At 39.8% G+C, this 13226-nt stretch overlaps 1 protein-coding gene across 1 annotated transcript in view; it reads right to left on the reverse strand.

Moving 5' to 3' along the window:
* The window catches only part of COL4A6 (collagen, type IV, alpha 6), a 109627-nt gene that overhangs the window by 47176 nt on the left and 49225 nt on the right, over positions 1–13226 (reverse strand). The window contains 2 exon segments of the mRNA XM_009327907.1: positions 853–897; positions 3066–3200. Coding sequence (XP_009326182.1) covers positions 853–897; positions 3066–3200 — 180 coding nt within the window.

Genomic DNA, 13226 nt, shown 5'->3' on the forward strand with positions numbered 1-13226 from the left:
TGTCACTAGAATGTTAAAGTTCTAAAGAATTAAAAAAACAAAAAAATTCCCGATGGTCAGGGAAAGTGGGTACCTACCCCTATCACCTGGAAAATGCAGCAATTATCTCTTTTCTGTCTCAGGTTTCTGAAAGGTTCCCATCCAAACCAGAACTAGCATCTAGTGGAGAAGCAAGGATTCTCTGGAGGGCCTCAGCTCTAATCACTGTTTCCATTCACATTATAGCAAAAGAAGATTGAGGGAGACCTGATAACAGTTATCACATACAAGAAGGCTACTACAAAGTAAAAGGGAACAATCTGCTCTCTGTGTCCATGATGAGTAAGATGAGAACTAAGAGGTTTAAACTGCAGAAAGAAAGACTGAAGTTAGGCATTAGCAAAGCTTTTCTAACAGAGAAGTTAAAGTCTCTGTCATTACAAGGTTTTAAGAATTGGTTAGGAAACACATACTAAAAATGGTCTGAAGCACAGCTGATCATGCCTGTTTGACTGACTGAAGTCCCTTTCAATTCCATAAGTCTATGATTTTATGATACGGTGTTTTCTAGACATGGTGCTGAGAGAACATGGTGCTGAAAAAAAAGCTTATCAATGAGGCAATGGATCCCCATGTAACTCAGGCTCACTTCCTGATACATATCAACTTCCTATCATCCCATAATAGGATCCAAACCTCTGACAAAACAGGATGGGATCACCAGGTAGGCTAACAAACACTGCCATTTCCCTCCAGAGAGAAGCAAGCGCTTGCAGGATATACTATGCGTGTGCTAGGACAGTCTCATTGTGCTTACGTGCTTTTGGTTGTGACTAACATTCTGGTGATTTATATTTACATATGCAAACTTACTGGGATCCCGTTTATGCCTTGAAATCCTGGAACTCCCATTGGGCCCTGAAGAAAAAGAGTACACATTATATTTCACTTCATCAATCTGTATATTTCAGTTATCTGTGAGATACTTTTCACTCCAACATTTTCAGTCTTGGACTTTAGCTTTCAAAACCAAAAGGAGCAAACTATCTCATGCAGATTCTCTCTGACCACAGGTGTCCGTGAAGATAGGAACTGAGTATCTGAGCTTGACTGGATGCCAAACGAGTGTTTCAGGAATGTTTTAATCAGGCAATTTAAAGTAAAAATATAATCTCCTACTGCACATCTGGGGAAAACAAGATGCCAGGAAAATAAACAATCCAGTATAAACTTAACTCTCAGTGTCACACTTGACCTTCCAAGAGTTTCAACAGGACTTATGGGTTTTTCTGTCTATACTTGGATAGCACCACCCAGAGATACGCAGACCACCCCTGGCTGAGTTGCAAGTAATTACCACTTTGTTGGTTCTACTGCTCTGCTCTGGATAGTAGCAAAACAGACTGTGTAAGCAGAATATCCAGCCTAAACTGCTCTTGCTTTGGAAAGGTAAAGTATATCGCTTCCACGAGGGATAAAGAGATAGAATCTTATTGCACGTAGGTATTGCATATGTATCCATTTCAATGGATAGAAACAGCAGTTCTGGAGTAAATAAGGGCTTTTTCAGTGCAAGGAAATTGGTTCCAATTGTTAAAGGCCAGTTCCTATCCTGGGTTTCTGTGTTGTCCAAAATCCACGTTTAATCGTTTCAGTGTTATCTGCTAGAATTATGAAAATGCCATCATTCGTATCAGCACTCGGTCCTTGTTTTGAATCCTCCATTGCCTTTCAGATGAATGCAACACTGAAGCAATGACTTTCATTGTCATCGTTTTCAGTTTACTTGGTTCTGTGTCTTATGAGAAAGGGTGACTAGAACTCCAGTGTGTTGACTAATATTAAATGAGAAGAGGGTGTGACTGCAGCATGTGAAAGTATAATTGAGCTAGTTTTCATCTAGCTAGCTCACCTATCACTAGCTGGGAAAACATGGAAGACAAACTCTGTTCTGCAGGTCCTGGTACGTAAACTATCTGTCTTTTTCTTATTTGTGCACATGACCTGAGCGCCTTGCATCAAGTAGACTGGTAAGATGCTCTGGGGTAGACCCAGAATGCGAGCCCTTGTCCTGATGTCCCAGGCTTCCTTCAGATTTTAGAAACCAGGCACGGCACACAGGACTTCCTTTGTCTTTTAAGCTTTCAAGCTGTTGTCCTTGAAACATTCCTTTTGTCCAGCCGCATAGTCATGAGAGTAGGAATCTCATCCCAGTCCTTGCATCAGACAATGTCAGACTTCCCCGTTTTATAATCCATTACATAACCTCTGTCAGGCTATGTGGTGGGAGCATATACACCGCTCTGGCCTATGCGGTGGGACTCAATGAGTCCTCTGCATGCAACCCAAAACTCATGATGCGAACACATGCCTGGTGCACAATGTAATCTTTCTTTAAGGTGAACTATCCACGTGTATCCACTCTTTATTACTGAAAGTATTTGTTCATACTTCCATTCATTCTTTTGTCTACCTTCAAAATCCCCTTTTGATACTTCCTAAGAAGAGACAGCAGAACAGATCCTAAGGGCATTAAGACATTTCTATGTTTGCTGTTCTGCCCATTCTTGCACACTGCATTCATTGACACTGATGCCTTATGGGTTATTCCATTTAATATGACATAGTTTATAATATTCTTTCTGTTATAAATAACTTTGCACCTGCAAAACTGAATTGAAGGTTTCATTTAGTACCCATTCCTTTTGCTTTTCTAGTCACCAACTCAGGATCTTTTACGCAGGAACCAGCTCCAGGTCTCTCTGAACATAGTGTGAATAACACCCATCTATCCCCGGGCATGTGAAGTGAAAGAGTACTTGCAACAGCAATACTCGTTTGGCTATGGTTCATCTGCCAGGACGGCTACAATGTTCAGCAGCTTTAGGAACTGTATTCTCATTCAAAAATAAAAGCAGGGGATTCTCTAAAGATACTAATGAAATGCTGTTGTGTTCTTACCCCTGAGCAGATAGTCCAAGATTATCTTTATTCATTCAAAAATATATTTTATATACAAATATAAAATATTTATATACAAGGCCACAGATCTATTGCAGGGACAGAAGAGTCACTGTTGAGCCTACCTTGTCGCCTGTCTGTCCAGCTGGTCCAGGGGGGCCCACTGCTCCTCTCTCACCTTTTGCTCCCGGCAAACCTTCTGGGCCAGTAAATCCAGGTGCACCTATTGGTCCTTGAAGCCCAATCGGTCCTGGTCGACCCTAATATACAACAAAAAATAACTCAGTGCATCATGTTCACAAACTCCTTTACAATTATTCTATCCAACTCAATCTTTAATGCAATACGATACCTCTCAGGGTAGTTAGGACATCCTAAAGTTTTCCCTGTACCTTCTCAGATAAAGAGTTTTTAGAGGTTATTTCAGGTAAGTCATGAGTAATAGTAAGAAATCTCCCCTTTTTCCTGGAAGATTTATTACTACCCATATTGCTGTAGGAAGGAACAGGGGAAGAAAACAGTGTTTTGAGATCAAACTGGCTGCTGCTTCTTGAGTTTGCATCTCTATTTCCAAGCTGTAAAGTGCAAAAAGATTTTGCTTATGCTTTAGATCAAGCACAACAAAAAGATAACACAAAAGATGCAAGAAGTGCATGGGTCACACGCAGTCAGAAAGCACACTTTAGAGTATTTGAGGCTAGTACAATAGTTGGCTCAAGATAGGGATCGATTCCACTGTGCTCTCCTGGTTACCTTATAGTCGGGGTGTGGATTTTGATTTCTCGAGCACAAAAAGGGTGCAATGACTGAGCATTGCCCGAAGATGGCAGCCTTTTCTACAACTGCAGAGATTCATATGTGACTGATGAACTTTCATTGTTCTGTCACTACATGGATGGGCAGAGTAGCCTGGTACTTGTTTCTGAAACAAGCCAATGTTTAAAAAATTTTGCTGTAGGTGCTCTGTTTTTTTATTAGCCTCAGAAGCTGTGTCTTGGCAGCTGAATGCTTAACACAGAGTTTTGTGTTAACATTTTTGTACTTTGCATTTGGTTCATTTTGAGAGAATCTGAAAGAGATCAACAGAGCCTAAGGTCCCAAAGTATCAGTAGAAAATGGCAGTTTAGGGCTATGCTTTCTACTGGTAAGACAGTCAGTGGATTACGTGAAGCTATCCATGAAAGAATCAAGCCTTACATTAAAAGATAGAGAATGGAGGAGGAAGTTAAAAAAAAAAAATCCTCCTCCTTTCAACTCTCCTCTACACTCATGTCCACGGTAGTGTGTTTCCCTTCCATTTCCCCAACTCCTTAAAACAGCAGAAGGAATGCAGCTCCGTGCTGCAAGTGTTTTAGTAATCTCAGCTGGAGACATACAAAGTCCTGACTCCATGCCTTTGCAGATAAAAGACTTTACAGTTAATTTTAAAAAGCATTTTTACATGTTAATAATCAAGAAAAGTGAAACAAACTGTAACTGACTTTAAAAATTCTTTTTCCAGGATCATTTTTAGTACCCGTTTAGGCTAAAACATTTTGTCCCATATTCCATGTTTCTTCACTACTGGGGCAGTTTTCTTTTAAAGTGCAGCAATTCCCCTGCGTCACTCTTTCTGTTGTGATTGTTTCATCCTGGCCTTTTAACTGAGGTCAAGTGCATGTTTTGTATTTCATACCTTTTCTGTCTAGACACTGTCCATACTGTGCACTTCCAGAGGCACGGACTCCCATCTGAAAAGGCTTTTCTGTTGATTATTTTTAGCTTTCTTCACTCTGGGCTAATTATCAATGGAATCCTTTATATTGTGAACCATAAGATCATAACATTAATGCCCAAATCTTCAGTGGTCCTTGGCAACCGTACACAACAAGGAACAAGTTATGAAAATCACATGCTTTGCTCTCACTTTCAGTCTCAGCTTTAACTTTTTAATTTCCCATAGTCACAAGCTATTCAGTCTTTCACACGCAACATCTCACTTACAAGAGATGGGTTGTGGACTGTTTACCTCAAGGCAACACAGCAGTGGAGAGACATACCCTAAAAACGGGCACGTTACTGTTATAGCTGGCTACCACCCACAAAAACAACAGCTTCCAAAAGTCCACCAAAGTTTCTAGAGAAAACACACTGTGAATTCCTCACTTGTTTGAATTGCTAACACTTCTGTATTCAATTAGTTTGATTGCCTGGCTAATGACAGTGTTTCACAATGACTGGAACTGATAGGAATTAAAATTTTAGGAGGCTTTTGTTCTGCTCTGCTGCAGGTCACTTTGAGAAATCTATCTAGATGAGACACTCCCATCTGAAAAGGCTTTTCTGTTGATTATTTTTAGCTTTCTTCACTCTGGGCTAATTATCAATGGAATCCTTTATATTGTGAACCATAAGATCATAACATTAATGCCCAAATCTTCAGTGGTCCTTGGCAACCGTACACAACAAGGAACAAGTTATGAAAATCACATGCTTTGCTCTCACTTTCAGTCTCAGCTTTAACTTTTTAATTTCCCATAGTCACAAGCTATTCAGTCTTTCAGGCAACATCTCACTTACAAGAGATGGGTTGTGGACTGTTTACCTCAAGGCAACACAGCAGTGGAGAGACATACCCTAAAAACGGGCACGTTACTGTTATAGCTGGCTACCACCCACAAAAACAACAGCTTCCAAAAGTCCACCAAAGTTTCTAGAGAAAACACACTGTGAATTCCTCACTTGTTTGAATTGCTAACACTTCTGTATTCAATTAGTTTGATTGCCTGGCTAATGACAGTGTTTCACAATGACTGGAACTGATAGGAATTAAAATTTTAGGAGGCTTTTGTTCTGCTCTGCTGCAGGTCACTTTGAGAAATCTATCTAGATGAGACAGTAAAGACCAGTAACTACACATTCTGCAGCTACACATTGGTTCTGCAGCTCTCTGACAGAAGAACTAAACGTGTTCTCTGTGATTTCAGGGCCTATAGGCAAAAAGCTCTCTTTTGCCTTAGTGCCCTACAAGAAAGATTTTAACAGCACTTGAAGATTTTGTCCAGTGCCTTAGAGTGTCACTAAACCATAAAGACACAGTAAAGTGCTTCTAATCTCTCTGATAATGTGATTATGCCATGATAATCAGGCTCTCAACAATTCCTACTGTTTCTTTTGAAGTCTATGCGGATGGAAATCATGTTTTCTATGCTGAAACAAAGGACTTGCCTCCACTGCTAAAAAAGCAGCATTTTTCGTCACTCAGTAGCACTCCCATGAACTGTCACAAGATAAAAGCATTATAAAGAGCAGGCACTGTGGTGTGCAGGAGCAATTCCAGGATAAAAGCACAATGAAGACTCAGGTTTTACCACAAGGTAAACTTACAGGGTTCAATGCCGGGTGGAACTACTGTTTGACCTCAATGGGTTTACCTTGTAGTAAAAAGTTAAGTGCCTAGTCTTTACTGTGCTTTGGCATCAGGATTGCTCTTACTTATCCAAAGGATAAAAAGAATAAAACACCTCTTAGCAGTGAGGACAAGCTTAAACATAAAATGCGGATTACATCAAGTAGAAACTACAGTGAATCAACAGAGTTCCCTATTTTTAATCTTTATTGTTCAATATGTGTAGTCCAGTAGCCTGTAGACACGCCATTAGTACTTAACACAAATGGTATCATTTTGGTTTCCTGGCTGCATGACAACCGTTTTTCAAAAAGATTAAAATTATAGAACGCTAGTAACACCAAGTAAGGACAAAGTCTATGAAATTACTGTGACTTGTGAATGTTTTCTCAAATGTCCACTAGAATTTCATATATTTGAAAACCATGACCTGCATTCTCAAACATATTTGTACACCAGGCTTTTACTACACAAGCAGCAGTAAATGAGATGCCTGTCTCTCTGTAATGAATATGATGCTGGTAAAAAAGTGGCATTCTTTCTTGATATACCATGGTGTTTCCATAGATGATTTCAGGATTTTGACCAAGTTTGTGCCACAAGTTCAATATGAGTCATATGCATCTCTGTTACGCGCTTCCCATTGCAAACCATTAAAAATACAGAGATGCCTCAGACATTCAGGTTACCATTCTCAATGTGTGGCAACCAAGAGGAAAAAATGGCTGGGATAGGAATCACCACACTGCAGAAGGCAGTAAAACAAAATGGCCTGAAAATGTAATTCGATGGCAGCGTCTTTAAAGATGGCAATGGTTCTGCAACATGTGCCTTCTTCCTCTCACCCTTTTAATTCATCTGCATCCCAAGGTGTCATGAGGAAAGGCTGGTATGGTGGGTAATGATGGGGCCTCTCTACTGCTACACAATCAAATGCATCACAGTTTCTCTATTGTCCCTACCCCTTTTGCCAACTCCAATACCCCACATAAATTTTCGCCCACTGAAGCAGAGCTGCTACACATAGCATTGCAAATTCCAACCATTCTTTTTTTCCCATTGCCTCTGTGAGCTTGGAGAATAAAGTGTGAATCTATTTGATTTGTCGCTGTGCAAAGGAACACATGTGGCAGTGGTATAGAACCACTGGACATGTCCCTTATTTCAGGGACAAAAAATAATACAAGTGCTTGCTTACTTGGGGGACAGTTTTACTAGCCTCACTCTCTATCAAATACTGGCTCAGTGATTCATCACCAAAAAAGGATACTGGAACTCACAAAGTGAGATAAGTTTAGCAGGACTGGTAACTAAGCAGAATACTACTGATCCCTACTTCAGTCAGTAAATTCATAGACTGCTGTATTTCAAGCAGAAAAATATTGTTATTATTTTGCTAAGCAATATAAAGGTCCAGTGTATGAAAAGAGCAACTGAATTTAAAGATGTTCATGTTTTCTCAAACTAGCACATAGTTCCTTCTCTATGAGAATTCAGTGACCACATTTTAAAAAAGGGTCTTATTCATGCTCTCTATTTCTTCATCCATTATTTCCCCCATAAACAATGTTTTATTGTCACAAAAAGTTGCTAGTGACAAAGATTTACTTCACGAGCAAATGCTTTGTAGTCAGAAGTATCTTATACTCACTTGATTACATTAAGGCAACCAAAGAGCCAACCATTAAGTCATTATGGCCCTAAAAATGTACGTTCTCATAAACTGCATACACTAAGCAGAATCTAGCCCGAAACTTTCATGGAAGACCTATGTACCCGATTCCCATGTTGTACAGGATAGCCTGTACAAGGGACTGACCCTTCGAGATGCTCTTTCACACAGGCAAATGTCATTACCCATTTAAATCATGGCCATTCTCTCTGATCAGGGATGCCACGTTACAAAAGGCGACACACAACTCACGTGGAACTCGGATGAAGTGTCTGTAGGTGACCTATCGGTGCAAGGCAGCAGTGTCCATTAGTGAGTAGCATGACCTTGGCCTAACCACTTCTACTTTCTACCTCCTTTTCCTCCCTTCTCCTCTTCGGTCTGCCCTGCCTTTGCTGCAAGATTCCTGCGGCAGTGGTTATCTCTTGCTAGCTAGACAGTGCCTAGCATAAGAGAGTCCTGGTCTCAACTGGGGCCCCACAGTTCTACTATAATAATAATAATTACCGATTAAAAACCCTTCACTATTTTCCTAAGTTACAGGTCAGGTATCCAGTGCCCTGCTCACATTCCAGAGTAAGTAATTATTTTCCCTACTGAAAAATGCTTTGTACTTTTAAAGAAAATTGTTCTTCAGTTTTTCTTCTAAAAACTTACGGAAAGTCTTGTTCAAAATGGCTTCTTTATTTCTGTCGTATAATTTACTGTTCCTCTACACAGCTCTTTACCCGCACAGCATGAGATGAAAACACAAAACTGTATATACACACAGAAATAATGGACCAGAAAAAACATCCTGTGCAACAATCCTACTTCATTCAGCACCTTCCCAAAAATCTCATAGTTTTTTTTCTTTGTTGTTCTCTGTTTTTCAAGGAAGGATATCAGGGTAGTAATTTTTTTTTAATTTATTTTTAAGAAAAGAGACAAATTATTCCTGTACCATGCGAAATTCCTTAATATCATAATCCATTTTAGAAGTTTTCTGTTTATGCGAAGCAGCGCTTGGCATGCTCACACTGCAGACTGTCAAGGCTGCTCTGGTCAGCTCAGGAGCAATCTTTTAATGTAGTAATGAGCAACTGCAGGCTGTTTCTCATAATAATTTCCAATTTTAGTTCATGTGATAAACTCCATTTTCAAAAAATACTTCTGTTATTTCCACTAAGCCTGACTAGACATGACCACAAGTAGAAAATCTAGGTGATAAAAAAAATGTGTGTGCATATATATATATGGTTTTACACCCTATTTTTAAACTGCTTAAAAAATTAATGATATTTAAATCCATAAACCATTTGCTTCCTGAATCCTGTACAACATAAATAAATAAATAAAGTTGCAATGGAAGTTTTACCACATTATGCATATAGAACTGTGTATAAACCCTGGACATTTTTTAAAAAACATCTTTATTTTTAAATATCTTTATTTTTAAATTGGATATTTAAATCTCTGAAAAATTTGTTCTTTAGCATGCTCAATTTCCAGTTAAAAACTTTCATGGAACATCCTGATCCAATCAATTCCACATATTTGCTATTTCTATTTATAGCACACAAAGAGACCACATACTGTCATCTTTTTCCCCACCACGGACAATACCAGGAGTGACTCAGTGTTAAATCTAAGTAATTATCCATTTTATACTTCATAACCTTTAAAGAAACTACCTTTTAAAAAAAAAAGCGAGTCAAAAAGGATGACTTTAACTCAGATTGCATTTTTGCTTTGATGTACTGAAATGTCCAAGTTAGATAAGAAAGTAAGAGCACGTGGAAAGGCTCCAGGCCACAGAGAACAGATAACATGAAAGTAAGTGAAAGTCACTTGTGGGTTGTAACATCTGTGCGAGAGATGCACTGGCTAGGCGACAGCCTTCCTGCGCTGCACTCCAGAGAGAAGGGGATCCACATGTAACACTGAGCATCATACAGAGTGACAGGCACTACAGAAATATAAAGATATTATTTGTGGGGATTTTTTAAAATAAAGAACAAGCAGCAGGATTTATGAAGCGCAGTGATGACTTACGTTGTATTTCAATTAAATGAATAACCATTGTACGAAAATTATGAGTTAAAGCTTATTTTTAAGGAGCTACGCTATATATTTGAATGACGTTTACTTGCCCTTTTCACGATCATCACTCAGAATTATGCCTTTATTCCAGCAGAAACTGCGTGAAACAGTTATCATGGTTTGCAGAGACTAGATACTGATGAACGGCGTCCCAGAGTATCACCGCAGCAGATGTGATCACCCCTGAATCCCAGCTTACCCACTGTTTGTTTAAGCTAATTGGCCATGAGGCTCAGGTGATACACAGTCATCCAAGATGAACTTTTTGCTACTTGCCACGGCAAAAGATCTTTTTGCTAGCTTGACTGGCATCTTTAGGGCCTTTTTGCATTTTAAACTGAAAGGGCAATGCTAGGTTCATACACAAATGGAGAGCAATTCATGTAGACAGCTTACAAGACTGACAACTGGCACTACTCCTCTGAAATCACGCACGTGTTTAAGCCTGACTTAGAGGCAACTGAGGAAATGAGGCATGAAGGAGGAGGTGAGTAACAGTAGGCAGGAACCGCTCCCACACCTCATGGAGCTCTGGCATGACATTACATTCATCAACATTCCAAAAAATAGGGCTTATATTGAAAGGATGGATTACACGATTATGAAATCTTAGCAAAAATGTTGCGGCAAGCGAGGTCTAACTGACTTCAATTTACTTATGAACTAAGCATGTTTTCATTTAACAAAAGAGCATAGTACAGCCAAAAGTTTGAATGGTTTATGAGATTTTATGGTCTTTTGCAAACTCAGTTCATCTTCTCTCCCTCAAGTCTTTGGTGCCTAATCTCTAAAAAATGTTTTAGAAAGCCTTTACAGTTCCCTGACCTGGTCACATAGGACAGCAGCTGTCATAACATTTTCCTGCCTTTAACTGAGGAAAGGGCACTTCTGAATTTTGTGTACATCTCTTGACAGCAGCACAAGTCCTGAGCTGAATTTTAGTACAAAAGAATTAGTTATTGCAGAAGAAAACACAGGGTTTCTCTAGGATTTCTTTCCATTTTCCTGATGGCTGTACAGGAAAGTAGACAAGGTAGCATATGCAAAGCATTTTTTGACACAAGTCATCTCTGTAGAAAATGACCAAATGACAGCTCCTCAGCAGTCAGTCCCCAAAACAGGAGATGGGTCAAATGAAAGGCGAGGGCCATAACCCCTGACTCTACTGGCTTTGGTTGCAGGGCTTTTCTCTAACCAGACTGATCTGCAGATACCACTGGTTCTACCGCCAACGATTTTTTGCCCCTTACAGGCCAGTAAAGCCTTTTACGGTGATACAGAACAGCAGGTATCTACATCACTATTGCTCTAGCAAAGGATCAGCTAACTGATTAGTTTTCATGTCTACTGAAAACTGTGTGAATTAAAAGAATAATTCAAATTGCTTCATTCCTGAGTAACCCATAATGATATACTACACGCAAGTGTGACCTGCAAAGGAAGGCAGCCCACAATTACTGCCAGCTTCACTTTGCTTCCTTCTTCTTCATGCCTTACCATCCTTACTTTTGGCAGGCAGTACTTTTATTGTCCTCAGAAATACTTTGCAGTCTGCTTTTACATTTCGTGTTTAAAGTTGTCTCTTACTCAATAACTGATTTGTTTCAGTCAGACAATCAAATGGGATCACTTAGTTTTATCTCATATTTTAATTGTTTCTGTCTGTTGCTTTTCACATGACAAACAATATGGATGAACTTCAGACACACACTGGGGTTTATTAACTGAGCTTATACAATTTGCCACACCTGGCTACAGGCCTTGCAGTAAGTACTATGTGTGTATATATATATGTATATACAATATAAATGCGTATATATATTGTCTCTCCAACAAATTTGCTGAGACCAAGCATACTATTTTTCACAAACCATTTAAAGGAGTTTTACCTAACTCATTACTGAGGAAGGTACCACGCTAATTATAGCTAATAGACAAGTCCCTTGAGGAAAACTGATATTGAATCATAGTGACTTCACAGGCAGTCACATCAGGACTGCTGCCCATGAAACCACAGCTTCTGACTCTCCTTAAGATACACCCTACATCACACAACATTTTCAGGGATCCTCTACAGGCACATGAGGAAAGAAGAACATGCAGTGTTTTGTTATTTTCCCTTCCACTAATCCCTAGCACCTGTCCTGGTTTCAGCTGGAATAGAGTTAATTTTCTGCCTAGTAGCTGGCATAGTGCTGTGTTTTGGATTTAGGATGAGAATAATGTTGATAACACACTGATGTTTTAGTTGTTGCTAAGCAGTGCTTACACTAGTCAAGGACTTTTCAGCTACTCACGCCCTGCCAGCGAGAAGCTGGGAGGGGGCACAGCCAGGACAGCTGACCCAAACTGGCCAAAGGGATATTCCATACCATGGGACGTCACGCTCAGTATAGAAACTGAGGGGAGTTGGCCGGGGGAGGGGTGACCACTGCTCGGAAACTGGCTGGGCATCGGTCGGTGGGTGGTGAGAAATTGCATTGTGCATCACTGATTTTGTATATTCTTTTATCATCATTATTATTATTATTTTCCCTTCCTTTTCTGTCCTATCAAACTGTCTTTATCTCAATTTTTCATTATTCTCTCCCCCATCCCACTTGGGGGGGAGTGAGTGAAGGGCTGTGTGGTGTTCAGCTGCCTGCCGGGTTAAACCACAACAATCCTTCTGGCACCCAAAGTGGGGCATGAAGGGTTGAGATAACAACAGATCTGACCAGAGCGTGTTAAGGCAAATTTGTTATAAGCATTCATCATACTGGTTTAACAGTCACTGGTCACAATGTTGATTAATTTACTCTCAAAGTTGTCGTGCTTGCTCTCAAAGCTGTGTTATGTAGCACCTTACTTGCTGTATGTTTCCTGTTGTGCTGTCTATCACCTCTGGGAGCTGGATCAAGGATATCATTTTGCTGCACTGTGTAACACTGGTTTATGATATGATAAAATTATTGGTCATGAGACTAATTTTTGTATTTGTACTTCTGTATTTGTACTCGGCATTGCTGTCATCTCCGTACCTCGGGAGTCACTTTTCGGAAACTATTAATAATTACACCTTTTACCTTTTCTACTCGGGGAACCAATCTATGGGGTAGACACGGGGGGACACTTTCTCCTTCAGGCTAGTTATAAAAGCTCTTG

The sequence above is a fragment of the Pygoscelis adeliae genome, unplaced genomic scaffold, assembly GCF_000699105.1.
Source record: "Pygoscelis adeliae isolate BGI_AS28 unplaced genomic scaffold, ASM69910v1 Scaffold14, whole genome shotgun sequence".
Classification (NCBI taxonomy): domain Eukaryota; kingdom Metazoa; phylum Chordata; class Aves; order Sphenisciformes; family Spheniscidae; genus Pygoscelis; species Pygoscelis adeliae.